At 39.2% G+C, this 16,721-nt stretch overlaps 1 protein-coding gene across 1 annotated transcript in view; it reads right to left on the reverse strand.

The window, feature by feature from the left end:
* The window catches only part of LOC143029932 (polycystin-1-like protein 2), a 183,232-nt gene that overhangs the window by 104,119 nt on the left and 62,392 nt on the right, over positions 1-16,721 (reverse strand). The window contains exons 10-12 of the mRNA XM_076193143.1: positions 15,452-15,525; positions 8,234-8,332; positions 3,210-3,312 (exon numbers count right to left, since the gene is read on the reverse strand). Coding sequence (XP_076049258.1) covers positions 3,210-3,312; positions 8,234-8,332; positions 15,452-15,525 — 276 coding nt within the window. The remainder of the gene's footprint in view (positions 1-3,209; positions 3,313-8,233; positions 8,333-15,451; positions 15,526-16,721) is intronic.

Consider the following 16,721-nt stretch of genomic DNA (forward strand, 5'->3'; position numbering starts at 1 on the left):
CCGAGTTACATACACATACATGAAAGTTTGTGTTCAACCCATCTCCACTATGATAGTACTGTACATTGGTAAGTACAGTATATGAACAAATCTCAGGTATTGTTTTGCCACTTTTCAGACAAAGTCACTAGATATTGCATTGTGCACCATTTATTCCACACAAAATTACAAAAGATGTCACTGTACACTTCACAATGAATTCATTGCATGGCTTTTAGCTTAATAAATATTGTAAAGAAAGATCATAAAGATATTGTTTGATGCTTTTATAAATTCACTAAGAATGACATTCATATTCTCACTGTACAGTTGTAATAGGGCGATACTAAACCGTGCCCAACCGTGCCCTAATGTGCCCAAACTTTACCTATGTTATGTGCGTGATGAGAACTTAAGATTTTACCCTGGCGTAATAATGATTAAAGTAATAGTTCATTCTTGTAGTATGATATTATTGCGAAAAATTCTGTATCGTTTGATTCATTTCTTTAAAAAAGTGCTACCTGCTCTTAGCAAAGAGTGTAAAATTCATGCTGAACATTAAGCCTCTTTTGTTTGGCTGCTTGGTTCCTTGTTTTGCACAATTAATGTAAATTAGTCGAGCTTGTCTAAACAATTACTCCATTGTGCTAGTCAGGTCCCAATAGCCAAATTTGTTTGGCATTTTTTAATCTTGTAAATAAACTATCTTGTTCTTATATACACACTGGAATCTCAAATGTAAGGTCTGTAGTGGATGTCATCATTCAGGCCCATAGGAGCCGGGGGCTGGGGTGACTATCCCCCCCCCCCCATGGGAAAATTGACAAAAAAATTGAAATATGAACGGAATTTTTGCATTTTCATGCCATGCTCCAGTGCCACAAGCCATCTAGCAGCGCCTTACGGAACTTGCAGCCAAAACAAAGATGGCGACCGAGAGAAAATTCATCGGAAGTGTCAAAGACTTTGCATCAATATATCTCTGCAGAATTTGAATCAAACTGGTTCAAATTCTCCAAAATCATACTTTATACTATTTTGAATAGTTTGAGCATAAATCTTTGGTTTCAATTGATTGGTGCCGTTTGGGCACGTTAGGGCACGGCTGGGCACATTTGGGCACGGTTTAGTATCACTGGTTGTAATATTTTCTGTGCTTCCCACAGATGTGAAGGCAAGCAATGAATTTCTTGTGGAGGCAGAAGAGGAGATGGATGCTACCGAGATGGTTGAAACTGCTGAGTAATCAGACTAGGTCCGCATTCTTTTGCTGACTAGTTTGAAGAATGAGCATATTTTCAGCTGGACCCACTTTCTTCGTGCAGGTGAAGAAGCTACACTCTCACAACCCTCAGCACATCATAGTTGTCAGCCAGAGGCCAATCCTCATTGTCTTTGATTCTGAGGAGTGTGTCAGCTGTCTCAATTCCTGCAGCTAAAGAAGGGCCAGCTTGGTGTTGCTCCTCCATTTCTTCCACAGGAGTCTCAGGGCACATCACTTCCTCTGGTATCTCTTCTATCAAGTAGTGGTACCCAGGCACTCTAAAATCTTCATCCAGTCACTCCTGGTCTTCCTCTTCCTGCAACTCACCCTGACCAGACTGTGCCAACATGTCAATAATGGGGATTTCAAAACTATCAAATAGATAACAACCAAGTTCAAGAATCTTCATCATCTCCAGCAGTTTGTATCAGGCATTCTTGAAGTTTGCTAGGGGCACTGTCTTCCATGCCTCAGACCAGTTGAAAATTGTATCTTTCAGAGTGCAGTTTTTAAAATTTTGTATAGTCTTCTGGCTCTTGTGTCTAAATATTCAGGGTCATTCATTCTATCCAAAATCACCACCAGGCAGCGCATTAAGAATAGATTTCTGTAGTGCTTCTTGGCACTTTGAATAACACCTTGATCCACTGGCTGGATCAAGGTGGTGGTGTTGGGAGGTAGGAAGGGGGTTTTAAATCTGCCATCCTTGCTGGACAACTTTGTAGCAGAGGGATGGGCTGGGGCATTATCGAGAAGCAGTGCTTTCACATCTTCTACTACCATTCCATCGCAGCAGGTCTGATGCTGTCTAACTGCTGAATTGAACACAGTGTGGAACCACTCCTGAGTGACTTCTTGATTAAACCATGCTGCAAGTGCTCCATGGTATCTGACTGGTAACTTGGTCATGAAGTCTTTGAAAGCCTTCAGTTTCTTGCTCTATCCCATGACAACAGGCTGGAACTTGTGGGAACCATTGGCATTGACACAGACCAAAACAGAAATGTAGTCCTTCATTATCTTTTGGCCAGGAGTGCTGGAAAGATCTTTTGCAGATTGGGTATTTTGAGGAGAAGTCCACCAATACAGCTCAGTTTTATCACCATTGTACAGCTGGAATTGATAGAGGGCTTCCTCTTGATGCAGATATCAGGTGACTATCCAGGTGCACGAGTGCCCAACTTTACCAGTATATCCTAGTTGACAATCCAAGACATCTGATACTTTGCGACTATCCAATATTCAAGATATTCAGCTCTGACTTAGGCAGGGTTTAGTGTATTTAGTTGTATTCTACAGGAGGAGGAGCTATGCTTATAGTGTCCTGTCTTTGTATCTTGCAACATCTAGTTTGTTCTTAAAGTCATGTATGGTGTTTGCACATACTAATGTTTTGTTCAATTTCTTCCATACATCCACCCTCTGTGTGGATTTATTTATTTTTTTTCCCAGTGTATTTACCTAGCTGTATTTTATGGGCCTGAAGCTATGCTCGTTATGACCCATTTTCACTCAAAACAATTGACTCTGTCTCCCAATATGCTCCAATTACCATAGTAGTCAGTTGTGAGGTACTTTGTCAAATGCAATTTTTAGATCTAGGTTCACATAATCCACTAAGCCCTCTCTCTCTTGCAGCATATCTATCACTCTTGAGTTAAAATAAGATATGTAAAAAGAGCCACTATTACATAAGAGTTAATGTGCCAAAATTTGTGCCATTGTAGGTGGTACAAATTAATTTATTTTATAGCTTCTATTGTAGTAAACACTAAATAATATTGTTGAGATTTGGGTGAATCCCAGTCTGAGTGGGATTTCAAGTGATTAAAACTCTGTGAAGGCCAGGGATATGCCCCAAAGCTGAATGAAATATTTGAAGTTTCTCACAGCTTTTGAAGCTACACAATGCATCATTTTGACATAGAAAAGGATAACGAAAATAATAATGTTTGGTACAAACGGTCATCAGTAAGTGCCACACTGTATTCCCAGTCCATAGCAGCATCCACATCAGTAGGGGGAACATTGTCTATATTGTCACCCATCACAATCAATTTGATACCCTGGAGAGAAACAAAATAATGATGATTAGGGGGAGAAAGAAGAGAAGAGGAAAAGAGAAGAAGGAGGGAGAAGAAGATAAAGAAGAGGAGGAGGAGGGGAAAATAACTTAATGGTCCCTAGAATGGCTGATACAACATGTGAGAAGAGATTAAAACAATTTGGGATTACCCACATAGGAAGAGCAAAGACAACAAGGTGATATGATAACTTGCTTTAGAACAGAAAAGAATGGAAAAAATAAAGGATCTGATAATGTGTAATGAAAAAACATCAAGAAGACATAAGAAAATAGTCTTTACAGATGTTAGGAAGTATAACTTTTCAAATAAGCATGTAAGTTTTTGAAGCAAATTAGAAGAAGTTTGATAAATAGAGATAGAGGGATGGGAATTAATGAGTATAACTTCAACCTCATATTTCACTGGTCAATCCATTATCCCAGGTCTCTCTTCCAGGAGACTCACAGTCTCAGGTAACTGGCCACAGCTACCAGTTTGGCCCAAATTCACCCAGGAAAGAAAATTTGTGTTGTCTGGTTGGGATAAGAGTAGGGCAGTGTGGAATGAGGTGTTCATTGTCCTATGTGTGGTGGTTGTATCTATGGCAGTTTGAGTTTGTAACCAAGCCAATTGTGTATTTTACCTAGTTGTATTTTACAGGAAGAGAGCTATGCTCATAGTGACCCATCTTTATATCTTTCAGCATGAAATTTGTTCTTAAATTTTTGTGTAGTTTTTGCACTCACTGTTTCCTCATCCAATCTATTCCAGATATCCACCACTCTGTGTGGGAAACTATTCTTTTTCAGATCTGTTCTATAACTACCCTTTTTAAGTTTCTTATCATGTCCTCTTGTTTTTCTTTTATCCCACTTTAGTAAATCATCACTATTAAGGACTTCCATCCCTTTCATAATTCTGTAGATGGTCAGTAGATCTTCTCTTTCTTTTCTTTGTTCTAGGGTTGGTAGTTTGAGTTTGGACAATCTTTGTATATCAGTTTGGAGAGTCTTGGTCCCATCTTTGTTGTTGCTCTTTGAATTCTTTCTAATTTCTTTATATTCTTTTTAGTACTAGGTGTCCATAGTGTTGCAGCATACTCCAATCTTGGTCTTATCAATGTAACTAATATTTTCTTTACCACTTCTTCATCTAAGTAGTCAAAGGCCACTTTCATTGATCTTAGTAAGTTGAAGATTTCTCTGACTATTTTGTTGATATGTTTGTCTGGTGCCATGTCATTGCTGATAAATAATCCTAGGTCCCTTTCCAAGCTAACTTTTCTAACTTCTTTTGTACCAGTTTTATATTGTCCCAAAATTCTATTTTTACTTTTTCCAAATTCCATTATACTACATTTCTTGATATTGAAGTTCACTTTACACTTTTGACTCCATTCCCAGACTTTATCCAGGTCTTTTTGCAGTGATTTACAATCTTCCTCAGTACTTACTCTCTTTAGTAGTTTTGCATCATCAGTAAAGAAGTTCATATAACATTCCACACCTTCATCCATGTCATTTATATATATGGCAAACATTATCAGAGCCAATACCAAACCTTGTGGGACTTCACTTATCATTTCTTCCCAGGTCGAGTTCTTGTCTCTAAGTACCACCCTCATTTTTCTCCTGTTCAAGAAACCTTCCATCCATTCCAATAACTTTCCTTATATTCCATGTAGTATTCCAATTTTTCTTAATAGCTTTTTGTGTGGTACTTTATCAAATGCTTTTTGTAGATCTAAGAAGGCACAATCTGCCCATCTGTCCCTTTCTTGCATTATTTCTATTTGCCTAGTGTAAAAGCAAATCAAGTTTGTGGCACATGATCTTCCATGTCTAAATCCAAATTGTTTTGGATTTAGTATATTATTCTCTTCCAAATGTTTAATTCATCTCGTTTTGATAGCTTTTTCAAATATTTTTGCTATTGTGCTTGTAAGGGAGACTGGTCTATATTAAGTTGGATTTTCCTTGTCCCCTCCTTTATATATTGGTACAATATTTGCATTTTTCCTATCTTGAGGTACTTTTCTTTCTTTGAGTGAGAAATAAATTATCTTTTGTATTTTCTCCATTAGTTCATCTATGCATTCTTTTAATTTCCAATTCCATCTGGACAGTGTGATTTTCTGACATCAAGATTTTTTATTTGGTCCCTTATTTCTTTCATTGGGGGGGATCATTCCCTCTGTCCTTCCTTCCAATATTGTGTACTTTCAATTGTGAATAAAGATTTAATTTTTTTCTTCTTCATAATTTCAGCCATTTCTACATCATCTATATATTCATTATTCCCTATTTCAAGTTTATCTTTTAGTTTGTCATTCATATACCTGCAGTTTTCTATTATGTCCTTTTCATACTTTCTCTTTTCTTCCCTGCATATTTTTACATATTCATTTCTTAGTTCGATGTATATTTGCCACTTGTTAATTTTTTTTTCTTTTATCTTTTTTCCATCTTTTCCAAGCTTTGTCTCTTCTATCTTTAGCCTCATAATATTTTTCATTGTTCCAACACTTTATGTGCACCCATTCTTGTTTCTTCTTTGGTATGTATTTGTCTATTAACTCATTATAAATTTCTTTTAATATGTTCAATTTCTCTTCCATTATTGTTTCTTCATTTAAGAAGTTTTCCCAGCTTGGATTTTGAAAGAATTTTCTGAGTTTCTCAAAATCTGTTTTATTGTACATTATTCTTCCTTTTCTAAATTTTTCATTTCTTCTCAAATCAATTTGTTCTTTTAGTTCAAACTCTATTAGTATATGGTCACTCTTCCCAATTGGTGTATTGTATTTCATTTTATCCACAATTTCAGGCTCTGATGTAAATATTAAATCTGGTCTTGACAGTTCTTCATTGTTTCTATACCTGGTATTTTCCTTCACCCATTGAGTCAATGTGTATTCAATGGTCATATCCAGTAGAATATTTCCCCAAAGGTCTTCTCCACCTTTCACTGTCATTTCTACCCAACATATTTCTTTTGAATTAAGGTCACCCATAATTACTATGTTTCGTCCTTTCAGTAATTCAATTAATGCATTCTTTGTTTCTTGCAACATTTTGGAATTATCACTATCTGTCCAAGACTGTGTTTTTGGTGGCACATATATTACAACAAATTTTCTAATTTTCATATCCCTGTTTTCAACTTTAATCATAATCAATTCCACACTATTTTTTTCCTTCTGTTTTCTTTGTCACATTTAAACCTTTCTTAATCAAAAACATGACTCCTCCACCCTGTTTTTTCTTTCTATTTTCTCCCATTGGTTATATAGACCTTGTCACACAGTATTAGATGGTAGTGGACCTTTTAATTTTGTCTCCACAGTTCCCATTATATCTGGTTTCTTTACTGCCAGATAGTTGTTTAATTCGTCTAGTCCTGAGATCATGCCATCTATGTTAGTATATGTCACTTTTAATTTTTTTTTTTTCCTTTTTTGATGCGCCATTTTCTCAGCCTCAGGTACAGTACTCTCCAAAAAACCTCATTCTTTTCAGTCTGTTCTTCTCTCATTTTTTTTTATTTGCTTCATTTCAATCTGTTCTCTCTTTTTTTATTTGCTTCATTTCTGTCTTTTCTTTCTCTTTATCCTCATCACTCATTTCTTTTTTATACATACATTCTTGTAATTTTCACTATTTGCCATCTTTGCTGCTTTTGATAGTACTTCAGCTATTGTTTGAGACCTTAGTTTGATTTCTAGTGGCCTATACTGTTTTTCTTTTGAGTACTGTCCCACTCTATGTACTTCTTCTATTTCTTTGTCCATTACCTGTCCCTCCTTTTGTATCTCTTTCAGAATTGCTTTTGTAATTTCTTTCTCTTCTTTTTCTCTTTGGTATCTGAGGACATTATGATTTCCTATAATACCATAAACTATGATGCACTTTATTTTAGGTAAATACTACTAGGTAAATACTGTATCTCTTACCCAGTTTTCTTTTCTTTAGTTACAGTATTTTACCATTTCTTTAGCATTTTCCTCTACCTGCTGTTGGACTATTTGTTTAAAGGTTATTTTCTGATTTTCTTGTTCTAGCTTACATTGATTCTTTATTTCTAGGAAAAGCATCTTCTTAATTGTTTCTCCTACTTTCTCAGTCACTGCTTGTATTTGGTCTTGACTTCTTTTTTCAATGCATCATTTTTACTTTTATCTTCATTTTTCATTCTTTTGTCATCACTTCTGACCATATTCAATACTTTTTTTAGATTATTAAACTTTGTTCATCTCATCATTAGCTCTTTGCAGTTGGTTTATCCCTCTGTACATTGCCCTATATTTATCTTTCAAATCTATTAATTCCTCCATCAAATCAGCAATATCTTGATTTCTTATTACATTTTCATACATAGTTTCTTTTTCCACATCTAAACCTTTGCCTAATAACCCTCTTTCTTTTGGAAATCCTGAAAAAAACATTGGTATTCTACCTTTGAGTTGATTTTGGGGTATCAATCATGCATGATTTTTTTTTGTATTACTCTGCTCATGCCCAAACCTCTCTTTGCTGGTTCACTTTTTCTTCTTCTTTTTCTTTCTCCATTTTGTGTATTTAATACACTACACTACTTGAAACTTTAATGCAGAGTGGAGATTTAAACACAGTTGTGCAAGTGTAATTCTTACATAAGTTAGAAGTGTTTTCCTTTTGTATTGATGGCTGGGGAGCCTGGCAAGTATAGACTTTGGAGATCTACTATGGAGTGCTTGTTTTGTGATCTGAGGTTATGTTTTTGTTTGGACATATTGTGTGGTGTTGTAGATCAATCTGGTGGCTGTTGCCAGTTATCTTGGAGGTGTGGGTCTCCTAGAATAGAGACATGGGGAATGGATTTACTGATACATTAATATATATGCATGCCTGGAGAGTTTCCAGGGCCCAAACTGCTGACCTACCTCCATAATGCTTGCCATGGAACTCAAAGTAGAGAAGAGAAAAGGGGTCAAGTCTTGTGGTGCTGGCACTGACATCTGGTCCACATTTCCAATCATTTTCTGCAGGATGAAAGGAGGATGAACCACCAATAGGGTGCCACCAGGAGGCAACCAGATGGATGGGCCACCAGCAAGAATGGAGGAAATTATACATACATACCCGGTACATACATACATATACCAAGGCTTTTTCCCCCTTACAAGGGAAGTAGCCAAAAAGGAAAAGGCATAAAATAATTCCCACCCATTCCATCCCTGAATACTCTCCACCCTCCCTCTTATCTGAGCACATCCTGGAAGACAGGTCATCCCTGTACCTTGTCCACTGCCCTGGGTCAGAAGCAGTGTCGCAAGACACAGCACATCCACAGCAAGGCCGCTTCAATAAATTGGCGACCCCCCCCTCTCCGTCCCCCCATGCATAAAAGGAGAAGACGGGGAGAAATCCCTTTGGGCTGTGTCAAATTTTGCTCACACATACTACATCACCACCCATCCCCCTGCCCATTCCACCTCATGCATCATAACATCATTCATATACAACCATTCTCCATTCACCCCTGTCTTCTGTCCTCTCCCATCCTTCCTCAACAGACATTCCCCTCTTCCCCAAAGCCACCTTCACCCCATCCATCCACCTCATCCTAGGACATCCCCTCATGTTCACTCCCTCCACATCTGCCATCCATACCTCTTTTACTAGTCTTTCTTCACTCATTCTTTCCGTGTGTCCAAACCATCCTAATACTCTTTCATCAACCCTATCTCCCAACTCCCTTTCCACCCCTGTTCTCCTCCTCACCTCCTCATTTCTCACTCTTATCTAGCCTAGTAACCCCCATCATACTTCTCAGACACCTCATCTCAAACACATTCAAACTCCTTCCCTCTTCCTCTCTTATGTTCCATGTTTCTGCCCCATACAGTGCTGTTGGCACAATCACTCCTTCATACAGTCTCCTCTTAGCATCCATTCCCAAATGTCTATTCCTCATTACACTCTTTAATTCACCAAAGCATTTACTCGCTTCTCTCAATCTACATTCTACCTCCACCTTCACTCCACCTTTTCCTGCCACATTTGCACCCAAGTATCTAAAACTATCCACTTCCTCCAGTCGCTCTCCCTTGATTCTCACTTCCAGTCTGCTGTCACTTTCACCCTTTGAACATCTCATCACCTTACTTTTACCCACATTTATCTTCAGCTTTCTTCTATCACACATTCTCCCAAACTCTGTCACCAACTTCCTCAATACCTCCTCCGATCCTGCCACAAGCGCAGTGTCGTCTGCAAACAACAGCTGCCTCACCTCCCACTTTTCTCCATTTTCTTTAACCATCTCCAATCCCTGACCCACCACCCTTGCATTTACCTCTCACACTACCCCATCCATGTATAAGTTGAACAGCCAGGGCGACATAACGCATCCCTGACGAAGTCTCACCTTTACCTTGAACCACTCACTCTCTCCATTTCTAATATTGACACAAGTTCTACTACTCTCGTAAAAACTCTTGACAGCTCCCAGAAGCTTTCCTCCTATCCCATATATCCACAAAACCTCCCACAGTGCCTTTCTGTCTACCCTGTCGTAAGCCTTTTCCAGATCCATAAAAGCCCAAAAAACATCCTTCCCCTTTCCTATAGCTTTCTCACATATCTGTCTTACCACAAAGATCTGATCTACACAACCTCTATCCGTCCTAAATCCACACTGTTCCTCACCAATTACTCCCTCTCTTCCTCTCCTAATCCTCTCAATCAAGATCCTCCCATAAGCCTTTCCAACTACACTTATCATCTGCGTAGAGCTGATGGCCAGGGGTAGTTGCTGCTGATTGGCCCCCAACTCTTGGGGTTGGGGGGTGGTCCCACGACGTAGACGTTGCAGCTCCAGGACATGAGAGGCACACAAACACTTGCTGCAGCCACCACAAACACATCACACCCGCTACACTACATAGCAGAACACCCACACACACCAAGAAACATTAAAACTACACCCATAGACCTTTATTACACACAGATACTCTCTTCTCTTCCTCCACAACCACCAAATACCAGCCTCCGGAAACATATTCATAATCATATCACTCACCGCTCCATTAACACACTGAAAGACAACACACTGCTGCATGCCAGACCCCCTGATATCCACCCTTCTGAATCCTCTCTCCCACGTAAGGACAGAGTCCACTTGGCCAGACTGCGATGCGGTCACCACCCAGCACTTCTAAGCTACCAGAAGAGGCTGGACGACCGTGTTGTGAACAGCTGCCCAGGATGTAACACTTCACCCCATACCATACAACACATAATGGAAGACTGCATTATACACAATCATGCACGCAAACAACACAACATACACTCTATAAAGGATTTGTGGGAAAACCCAGTTTCGGCTGTGGCCTTCCTTGGGGAGACGGGACTGCTCGGACAGACAGTCTAGGGAACGACAACAACAACAACAACTACACTTATCAAGCTAATCCCTCTGAAAATACTACATTCACACTTGTCCCCTTTTCCCTTGTAAAGTGGAACTATACATGCACTCCTCCAATCCACCGGCACTCTACCCTCTCTCCAGCAAACATTAAATAACCTCACCAGCCAGTCCACCATCACTGTACCTACTTTTTTTAGACATTCTGCATGGCATCCATCCAGACCAGGTGCCTTACCTGCTTTCATCACCTTAATAACTGCCTTCACTTCATCCTTCCTTATTTCTCCTCCATTTTCCTCACTCATCATGGTCATTTTCTTAGCATTTCCCACTGCAGCTATCTTTCCCTCCCTATCCTCCTTCACATTTAGCAATTCCCTAAAATATTCTGCCCATCTTCCCCTTACTGCCTTCTCTTCCATTATCATCTCTCCTTCTGCACCTTTTACCTTTTCTTCTCTATTTGATTCGCCTCCTCTTCCTCTCTTAATTTCTTTCCAAAACATCTTTTTATTACTTTCAAAATTTTCTGTCATACTCTTACCCCATTTCACATCTGCTCTCCTTATTGCCTTCTTTACCTTTTGCTTTACTTTTCTTTTCTTTGTACCTCTCATATGACTCCCTTGTCCTATTTTGTAACCAATCTGTGAAAGCTCGCTTCTCTTCTACAACCTTCTTTGTTTCCTCATCCCACCATTCACTACCCTTCCTTATGGCATTAGAAAATCTGGAGCAACACAGGGGTGAAGGTGAGGGAAAGGGAAATTAAGAAGATATAAGGGGGAAGGAGGTATGGGGAGAAGGGAGGGAGGTATGAAATATGGAAGGAGAGTGGGAGGAAGAACAGCATAGACACAACAATGATAAGTTGAGTCCCACAGGGACATTGGCTCTGATAATGTTTGCTATATATATAAATGACATGAATGAAGGTGTAGAATGTTACATGAACTTCTTTGCAGATGATGCAAAAATACTAAAGAAAGTAAGTACAGAGGAAGATTGTGAATCATTACAAATAGACCTAGATAAAACCTGGAAATGGAGTCAAAAGTGGGAAGTGAATTTTAACATCAAGAAGTGTAGTATAATGGAGTTTGGAAAAAGTAAAAACAGAATATCGAGAAATTATAAAATTGGTAAAGTAAAAAAAAGTTAGCTCAGAAAGAGACCTAGGAGTAATAATTGGCAAAGACATGTCACTGGACAAACATATCAATAAAGTAGTCGGAGAAACCTTCAACCTACTAAGGTCAATGAAAGTGGCATTTGACTATATGGATGAGGAAATGATTAACCCCTTCCATACGGTGACACCTACGTAGGCGTCATGAGGAGCAAGTGGGTACGCGAGGATGCCGATGTCGGCTTCTTGATTATATTTATTGTAGTTGTACCTGTGTGACCCCCATACTCTGTAAACTGGCTTCATCATATTTTCTATGGGTATCAAAATTCACGGGTGAAAGAGAGCACGATCGATACAGCGGTGACTTTATTTTTTATAATGTGAGTATTATGATGCAACATCATACGTCTGGCAGCTAATGCTGCCTGCGAGATTTTGGCCCGGAGTGAAGTGGTTAAGAAAATATTAGTTACACTGGTAAGACCAAAATTGGGGTATGCTGCAACACTATGGACACCCGGTACTAAAAAGAATATAAGAAATTAGAAAGAATACAAAAAGCAATGACAAAGATGGCACCAACACTCTCCAAATTGACATAAAATCAAAGATTGTCCAAATTGGAACTACCAACTCTGGAACAAAGAAGAGAAAGATGAGATCTACTGACTATTTATAGAATCATGAAAGGAATGGAAATCCCAGATAGAGATGATTTATTTAAGTGGGACAACAGAAAAACAAGAGGACATGAAAAGAAACTCAGAGGATAATTATAGAAGAGATCTGAAAAAGAATAGCTTCCCACACAGAGTGGTGGCTACCTGGAATAAATTAGATAAGGCAACAGTGTGTGCAAACACTATTCAAGAATTTAAGAACAAACTTGATGCTGAAAGATACAAAGATTCACCACGAGCATAGCTCCTTTCCTGTATAATATAGCTAGGTAAATACAACTAGGTAAAATACTAAAGAAAGTAAGTATTATTATGTAATCCATTTGCCTTTTTACTGACCATGCAAACAATTGATGCTCACCTGCAGTATCCCAGCATCTTCCCCCTAACCTAATATGGCATCCTATTTTAGTGTCATCTCCAAACTAACATCACTATTACTCCCATTGTCCAAGTTGTTTATATACATAATGAACAATAAGGAACCAAAAGCTGAGGAGCCCTGGGGAACTCCACCAGTAACACTACCCCATTTTAACTTGACAACATTAATGGTGACCCGCTGTTTTCCATCACTAATCCATGCTCTGATCCATTCAGACACTTTTCCTCCTATGCCATGGACCTTGATTTTATCTAGTAGTCTCAGATGGGGCACCTTGTTAAAAGCTTTGCTTAAGTTGGGGTATAACATTATAACTGTCATTGTTATCTACTGCGTTGTAGACAATAGTGTAAAAGGATAAAAGATTAGTTACACACAACCTACCCTTGGTGAACCCATGCTGTGAGTTATGAATCAGATTGTGCCTCTCCAAATGTTCCCTGATACTATTTGCTATTAACCCCTTCCATACGGTGCCGCACACGTAGGCGTCATGGGGAGCGAGTGTATTCGCGAGGCTGCCATATCGGCGTCTTGATTATATTTATTGTAGTCGCCCCTCCATAATGACATTCTTTCTAATTCTTTTGTAATCGCATTTTCTATGGTTATCAAAATTCACGGGTGAAGAGAGAACGATTGATATAAGCGGTGACTATATTTTATGATGCGAGTATTATTACGACACGTCGTACGGCTGGCATTGGCTGCTGCCACCGAGATCCAAGTCCATGACGCCTACGTGTGCGGCACCGTATGGAAGGGGTTAATGATTCCAGCATTTGACCTATAACTGACTTCAAACTGATTGTTCTGTAGTTATACATAGAATATTTATCACTCATTTTAAATACATGAACAATGTTTGCCTTCCCCCAAGAAATAGGCATGAATTCAATGTCAAACTGACTGACTAGATACTCCTGTTAATTGCTCATAGATATTAAGTTTGGGAATGGATGCTAAGAGGAGACTGTATGAAGGAGTGATTGTGCCAACAGCACTGTATGGGGCAGAAACATGGAACATAAGAGAGGAAGAGAGAAGGAGTTTGAATGTGTTTGAGATGAGGTGTCTGAGAAGTATGATGGGGGTTACTAGGCTAGATAAGAGTGAGAAATGAGGAGGTGAGGAGGAGAACAGGGGTGGAAAGGGAGTTGAGAGATAGGGGTGATGAAAGAGTATTAGGATGGTTTGGACACATGGAAAGAATGAGTGAAGAAAGATTAGTAAAAGAGGTATGGAAGGCAGATGTGGAGGGAGTGAATATGAAGGGACGTCCTAGGATGAGGTGGATGGATGGGGTGAAGAGGGCTTTGGGGAAGAGGGGAATGTCTGTTGAGGAAGGATGGGAGAGGACAGAAGATAGGGATGAATGGAGAATGGTTGTATATGGATGATGTGATGCATGAGGTGGAATGGGCAGGGGGATGGGGGGTGAGGTAGTATGTGTGAGCAAAATTTGACGCAGACCAAAGGAATTGCTCCCCGTCTTCTCCATTATGCATGGGGGGATGGAGAGGGGGGGTCGCCGATTTAATGAAGCGGCCTTGCTGTGGATGTGCTGTGTCTTGCGACACTGCTTCTGACCCAGGGCAGTGGACAAGGTGCAGGGATGACCTGTCATCCAGGAGGTGCTAAGATAAGAGGGAGGGTGGAGGGGTGTGGAGTGTATTCAGGGTTGGAATGGGTGGGAATGATTTTATGCCTTTTCCTTTCTGGCTACCTCCCTTGTAAGGGGGAAAAAGCCTTATATGCTGGTCAATGACATTGGTCTGTCATTCAGTGGTGTCTCCTTACTTCCCTTTTTACAAAGTGATAATAATTTAGTCCTTTTCAGATCATGTGGCACTACTCCTTTTTCTAAATGAACACACAGACTATGAATCTTGTCTGTCAATTGCTCCTTATATTCTTCATGCATCCAGCTTAAGATTCCATCAGGTCCTGAAGGTTTTCTCACATCCAGTGATCCCAAAAGATTAAGCACTTGCCTCACTTCTATGTTTATACCTTATAACAACAAATTACTGCTCACCTCTCCTTACTCTATAAAACTCTATTCCTTTGTGAAGACAGATTCAAAACTTTCATTATTCTTGGCTGAACTGAAGCCTCATAAAAAATAGGAGTTGATGGAGAGTGGTTGTAAATAGATGAGGAAATTATGCTAGCTGAAGTGATGTTCTTGTCTTTTCTAACTTTTTTGACAAAGTGAGAGAAGTCACCATCATATGAAGCTGTGGGGGGTAAACTGTGTCTTGTTGCACTGACTTTGATCCCAGTGATGTTGCAGGGAACAGGGATGACCCTTCATCCATAAGATGTTAAGACAAGAAGTTCAATAGGAAGTTTTGAATAGATGTGGGTGGGTGCATGTTCTAACTTGGACATCCCCTTATAAAAGTTAAAAGATCTTTCAGTTAATGTATATACATATATACTTTACTTTGAAAGGTACCACATAAGAAACTACTGTAGAAATTGGGAAATAAAAGTGGTATCAAAGGCACTGTGATCTGCACTCACATCCATAATCACGATGGCTGTCTCACGTGCCTCCATGTCCACTGTCTTGGCTGCCCCTTTAGTCCCTGAGACACCTGAAAATAGAAGAAAGAAGTAATTATAATGCTGCTTCTAGACATGTTTAATGTAGGGGCTTATCTGAATAATTTGACATAGGTTGCTGAGATTGCATTCAAGGTCCTAGTGTTTCCTTGCTTCAATATGCTGGGTTAAATAATATCATACATAAGATGAACATCAAGATCCATATGCTGTTATATGAACCAGGAGCCAACATTTGTAGTGATGATCCATGTGTCATTCTGAAGGATGACAAGTCACAACATGCTCCACAAAGCATACCAGCAGTTGTATTAAAAAAATCTGGAAGTTTTCAATCTAGAACTAGGATGTTTTAATGATTTGAAGTTGGAGATCATATTCAAGCCAAAAGTGAACCCATTTATCTGCAAACTGTTGTATGTAACATATGTTACATAGTAAGAAGGATATGGTAGTAAAATATACTCTTAGTTACAGGTGTAACTTTTGGATATGGGGTTGGTGATTGAGCTCCTATTCTAATCTCACCTCAGTCCACATCATCCTCAATGACACTTCCCACCACTCCTCCATGCATTTGAACATCTCATCACTTACTGATTGACAGAACCCTGTGACTGTTGTTCCTTTCTCTTCACTTTTGCTCTCACCTGTATCACGTCCATGAACATTCAATGACTTACTTATGGAACATCTGGTTGGAACCCTTCTGCCAGACCCTTTTATTCCATGACTCTTTGCAGGAGAAAAATGCAAAAGAAGGGGACCTTGGTCCCCTTAATCCATCCCAATGAGTTGCCTTCTATGACAGATATAGTAACACAATGGTGGAATTCTTCTTCCATCATAGGAGGACCAAAAAAAAAAGATGAAGGGTTTTAGACATGATAGAGGACATGTATTAGGAGCCAGCAAAAAGGAAGGACAGCAATATCAAAAAGTGTCTCAACATTCATTTATGAGCAGAGATTTTTCTCTAATACAGACAAATGAGGTGTGGCTCCAGTTCATAGAGGTATCCCAAAACAGTCCCTAAGTTACTAAATGCATGTGACCATGTAATGAATACACTAATACAGTAGTCCTAGTAACTATGGACTAAGATATAAAACCTTCAATAAAGAAGAGCAAGAAATTATTTGGATTTCCTTTTTGAGTAAACACATCTTGGTTATTGAAGTCCTTCACTTCTACATCCTGCCACGCCTACTCACACCAAGTTGCACCC

The sequence above is a fragment of the Oratosquilla oratoria genome, chromosome 11, assembly GCF_046742065.1.
Source record: "Oratosquilla oratoria isolate Oo_2021 chromosome 11, ASM4674206v1, whole genome shotgun sequence".
NCBI lineage: Eukaryota > Metazoa > Arthropoda > Malacostraca > Stomatopoda > Squillidae > Oratosquilla > Oratosquilla oratoria.